This window comes from Nematolebias whitei, chromosome 7 (assembly GCF_014905685.2).
Source record: "Nematolebias whitei isolate Nwh7 chromosome 7, NemWhi1, whole genome shotgun sequence".
Lineage (NCBI taxonomy): Eukaryota > Metazoa > Chordata > Actinopteri > Cyprinodontiformes > Rivulidae > Nematolebias > Nematolebias whitei.
This window is the reverse complement of record NC_056504.1, coordinates 33411413-33416283: the sequence shown is the minus strand read 5'-3', so window position 1 is coordinate 33416283 and position 4871 is coordinate 33411413. Positions and strand designations below refer to the sequence as shown.

The 4871-nt window shown below is 35.5% G+C and overlaps 1 protein-coding gene across 1 annotated transcript in view; it reads right to left on the bottom strand.

The window, feature by feature from the left end:
• itga7 (integrin, alpha 7) overlaps positions 1–4871 on the bottom strand; it is a 45682-nt gene that overhangs the window by 18848 nt on the left and 21963 nt on the right. The window contains exon 6 of the mRNA XM_037679409.1: positions 662–869. Within this exon, the coding sequence (XP_037535337.1) occupies positions 662–869 (208 nt within the window). The remainder of the gene's footprint in view (positions 1–661; positions 870–4871) is intronic.

Genomic DNA, 4871 nt, shown 5'->3' with positions numbered 1-4871 from the left:
TATATATATGTATATATATATATACATATATGCTATGAACAATTAGAAATCATGTAAATAAGATAAATTAAAATAAAGTAAGTTTAACATGGGATCATTCTGAGACTTTTTACCTAAATCTTGAGGTAATTTTTAAGATTAGATATTTTACTCACTCATAAACACATTTTAATCTAAATCAGTATAGACTTTCTAAACATATGTTTTCTTCTTTCAACAAGATATAAATACAGAATTATTGTGGTAGCAAGAATTTTTTAAAAAAGGCAATAGTTCGTGTCTTATAGAAACAAAGGCAAACCGCTCAGATTTCATCCGTGGAGACACAAGCCCTGTAGCTGTCAAAGTTTCAGTGTGTAGTTATTTGACAATGACAAATATGCAAATGTTGAATTATATGAAATTCAGTGGAGAGACAGAAAATAGACAGAGGAAAAGCTCAATAAATTCTGGTGCTGATTCAAAACACTTTCTTTGAAATGTTCTATGTAAGGCGTTGACTTTTAGCAGGGTTGTGATCTACCAATGTTGCTCCTTTATGTAAATAAAACTTGCAAATTAGCATTTTTTTTATTATGACATCAGTATTTTAGTTTTCCATCCTCGGTCCTTTATATTGTGTCATAACGTAAGGATGTTTTTAGTGACTTTCTTTTCTCACCCGTCGTTGTTGAGATCTGCCGTCACCACTGAATACCCAAAAGAGGATGCCAGCTCCTCCCCCCAGAAGATGTGCTGCGGCACCAGTCGGTGCACGTTGTCCTTCCTCAGCAGCACCACAGCTCCTGTGTGATTGGCTCGAGGTGCACCGGCCACAAAGGTCAGCTCCCCGAGGCTCATTATTCCCATAGCCGAGTCTACAGAAAATCCTGGTAGAAGAAGAGGAAAAGGAGGGTTTGATGCTTTGGATGGGAGACTACGACGAAGTGAAAACTCAATGCAATCTGCTGTCTCCTTAGATAAATAACGTTATTGACAGACTTTTTATGTATGTGAATGTTTCTGTGCAGTGCCCTGAGACGACTTCTGTTGTGATTTGGTGCTATATAAATAAACTGAATTGAATTGAATTATGAAACCTGAGGTTTTGTGGCTCTGCTCCTCACAGTGTATGTTCAGTTCATCCTCTTCTTAATGAAATGTGTGCCTTAAGTGACTATTGATTTTATGACAAACTCATGATGGGTGAAAATGTTGTGCTTTTAAAGGATCAGTGTGTCTGCTGGTAAAAGCAAACCAGCTGTTTGTGACAGGAACACGAGGAGATGTATTGGCCTTCGTCTTTTCGGATTCACAAACCTATAGCTCTGCATCAGCAGCTTCAGCTGAGCTTAATATGTAAATAAAGTAGAAGCACATTAAATAGATTTATTGCCTGGAACATCTCTGTAGTGTGTGTGCGCTTTGTGTGAACGAACATCTCTGCATGTGTGTTTGAAGGAATGTGTTTACATGAAAATCAGCTGGAGTTGTGTTTATTTCATGACGAGATTGTGTCATAAATTTCAAATGAAGCTGTCAACGTTTTTACAAGCCGCATCTAATATTTTACACGAACACAAGCAAGCACATGCATTTTTTTCTGTTCAAGCATGCAAAGTGTGAGAAGAGGGAGGAGGACATTGAGGACAGTTGTTAGTTCTGAGTAAACATGAAGAAAGAGACTAAATTGACACAGAAAACGAGCAGCTCCGGGGTGGCAGGTGTGGAATGTAACATCGCAGCTTCTGTCAAGCTAACAGATGGAGACAAGGTGCTACTTTTTCCCTCACAAGGTGTTTTTTTATTTTTTTATTATTATCATGCAGGCCTCAGAAGAACTAAACACTGTAAAACTAAACTAGTTATAAGTGTAAGCCAGCGGACATAATCTGATTGTTACCCTTTTTTTTTTAATTATTCTAATCTTTATCATTCTTCATTTGTATTCATCTTCACCAAATAATTTATGTTTATTGAATTTTTATTTTAATTTTTGTCATGCTACTTGTCATGATCACTGATTAGAATAATAAAATAAGTGACATTAGTGGAAACAAGCCCTCTTTTTAATGAAGATTTTATTTTGTTTTGTTCTTCTAAACAAAAACAGCAACATTTATAATAGATTCTGTAGCTTTTGTCAAATCTGTTTTTATCCTTCTGGAAAGGTGATGAACAACATCTGGTTTGACCTTTACATTTCTTGTTTGTTTATTTTATCAAGACTATACCTTCAGATAAACTATTTTATATTTTAAATGAGACCAAATTATGATAAGTATTTTAAAACTTGTGCAATTTATTCAACAGGTTCTGTCATTTTGACAGGCATTTATGTGTACATCTCGTTAGGATCAATGGAAGCATGTGAGTTATAAACGAGGACCAAAAGGTCATGAGAGAATTAGCGTTGTCAAGGCAACAGCTCAATATGGTGAGAGTCAGCAGGCTAAGAGGAATGTGAATTAAAAGATTTATGGTGGAGCCACACAATGAAGAATAAAAACTGGAACCTAACAATAAAAATGAACTGATCTGGTTTAGCAAATTCTGGCTCATCAACTTCACATACAATAAACATTAGATATCCGCTAATGATGTGTCTCACATCACATTATTCAAAGTGAAATATGAAGAACATCTCCCAATCATATGGATGCAGTTCTTTATGTGATAAATTCAGTCCAACAGTTGTGACTCTAAGATGGTGAAATGTCCTAATATTTAGACTTTTTTGGCTTTTCCTCTTCCTCCAACGTGAAATTAACTTCGGTTATTTTGAGTAAAAGTCAAGGGAAACAACTTAAACACATGTATCCATATTAGCCACATAATAAAGATACCACGATTATTAAGTTGTCACATTGTTCCACCATCAGTACATAATTTAACATAAAATACTTTAAACAAATAAAATCTGATTACAGAAATTCCACAAATAACAATACAAATGGTGAATTTTGCTAAAAAGTCCAATAGACAAAGCTTACACAACAGCAAGTAGTCCATTTTTGGTGCAAGGCCATATATGGACTCTTAAGCAGATCAAGTAGTTCTTGTTTCTCCCACAAAATCCTGAATCTGCATTCAGAAGTCATGGTTGTACGAGTTTGGTTCTGTTAGCTGGTTTATTTTCTTTCTGATCAGTTTGTATGTATTTCATCTTGGTGGTAATTTGATTAGAATTATTATACAATAGGGTGGCACAGTGGCACAGTTGGTAAATCTGCCACCTCTCAGCGAGAAGCTCACCAGATCAAATCTTGGCAAGAGTCCTTTATGGGTGGAGTTTGCATGTTCTCTCTGTGCATGAATGGGTTTTCTCCAGGTACTCCGGTTTCCTTCCACAGACCCAAAGCATGCATGTTAGACTGATTGGTAACTCTAAATTGTCCCTAGATGTGAGTGAGAGTGTGAATGGTTGTTTGTCTCGTTTGTCTCTATGTGTGGCAGTGATGGACAGGAGATCTGTCCATGGTGTCCCTCGCCTCGTGCACAGTGATGGCTGGACATGGGCTCCAGTGACCCCCTTGACCCAGAAAGGATAATGTTAATGGATGAATGGATGGATATTAGACTATTGGTTTGAAGTGTAATTCCTCAAAAAAATATAAAACTTCCTAAATGTAGGCTCACAAGTCAATGGGTTCCAGATTCAGTCTTCAAATGCAGTGAGTTCTTTGTTTATTTTGTGCACACTGGGAAAAGTTAGTACAATATATTGTTGTGTTTAGTGAAATATTGTAATAATCAATGTTTTTAAGGACCCAAGTTTCCAATGAGTGACCCATCACATCAATTTGATGATTGGATAAGATATGGTCAAAATATCCTGATGCATGATCAATAATCCATGTAGAGAACTCTAAAAAAAGTTAAGTCAGTCCTCTGGACATATTTTTCAAGAAGAATCTGTCCAGAGGACCTGACTTAACTCTTTTAGATTTGGTCGAAATTATATATTTTCTATATTCTAATAAATAAATTTTTTATATAATTTAAAAGAGGAAACATCAATATATACTTGGATATTAGGATTTCCCAGCTAAAAAGTAAAATAGCTTTGCTGATGCGCAAAAAAATTAGGAAAAATGTAAAGCTTTTCTGCTCAAAATGATATTTTTTGGTACTGCACAAAATAGAGCTTCAAAACATTTTTAGGATTTTGGACACTTGTTTCAGTGGACCCTATAGATAATGTATATATTCATTATATTTTGACAAAATCCAGTTATTGTGAATATTTCAACCAATGCATTATAGCTGCCATATATCTGCATACCACGTTGCAACTTAATCCCCAATTCGATGTGATAGGGCACATATAAAATGCAAATGTGCACATTTCATTACTTGCAGGTATAAAACTTTTAAGGTCTCATGAGGATCAACAGTTGCAGCCACATCTACAGAACAGGGCTCAACTAAACTACAGAGAGTATTATAATCACTGTTTGTTATCTCACCTGTACCTAATTGTATTTACCTATTATTTGCACACAATTTTTTTCCTCACCTCAAATCTAAAAACTTCATGAACATATATAATAAAGGATTTTACATCCAATTTATTGTTCACAAACTGAAACAGTGTTGTGAAACAGGCTATAGATAATGTTAAGTTGTGAGAGCAGATGTGTATCAGTGGAGCTTGACATTGCTGCAGGAAATGATGTAGTCCCACTTTTGTTTGTTAATTGGACACTTCAACAATTTTTTTAAGAAACTGCAACAATGAACAGGAAAACCACCACCGAGCTCTCCTGGAAAGCGTCATCCAGACAGACAGTTGCACAAAATGACAAATAAGCTAAACACACTGAAAACAACAAAGTTGTCTGAGGACTAAAAGGGCGGACAAACACCCTACAAATACCATACTCAAAAAG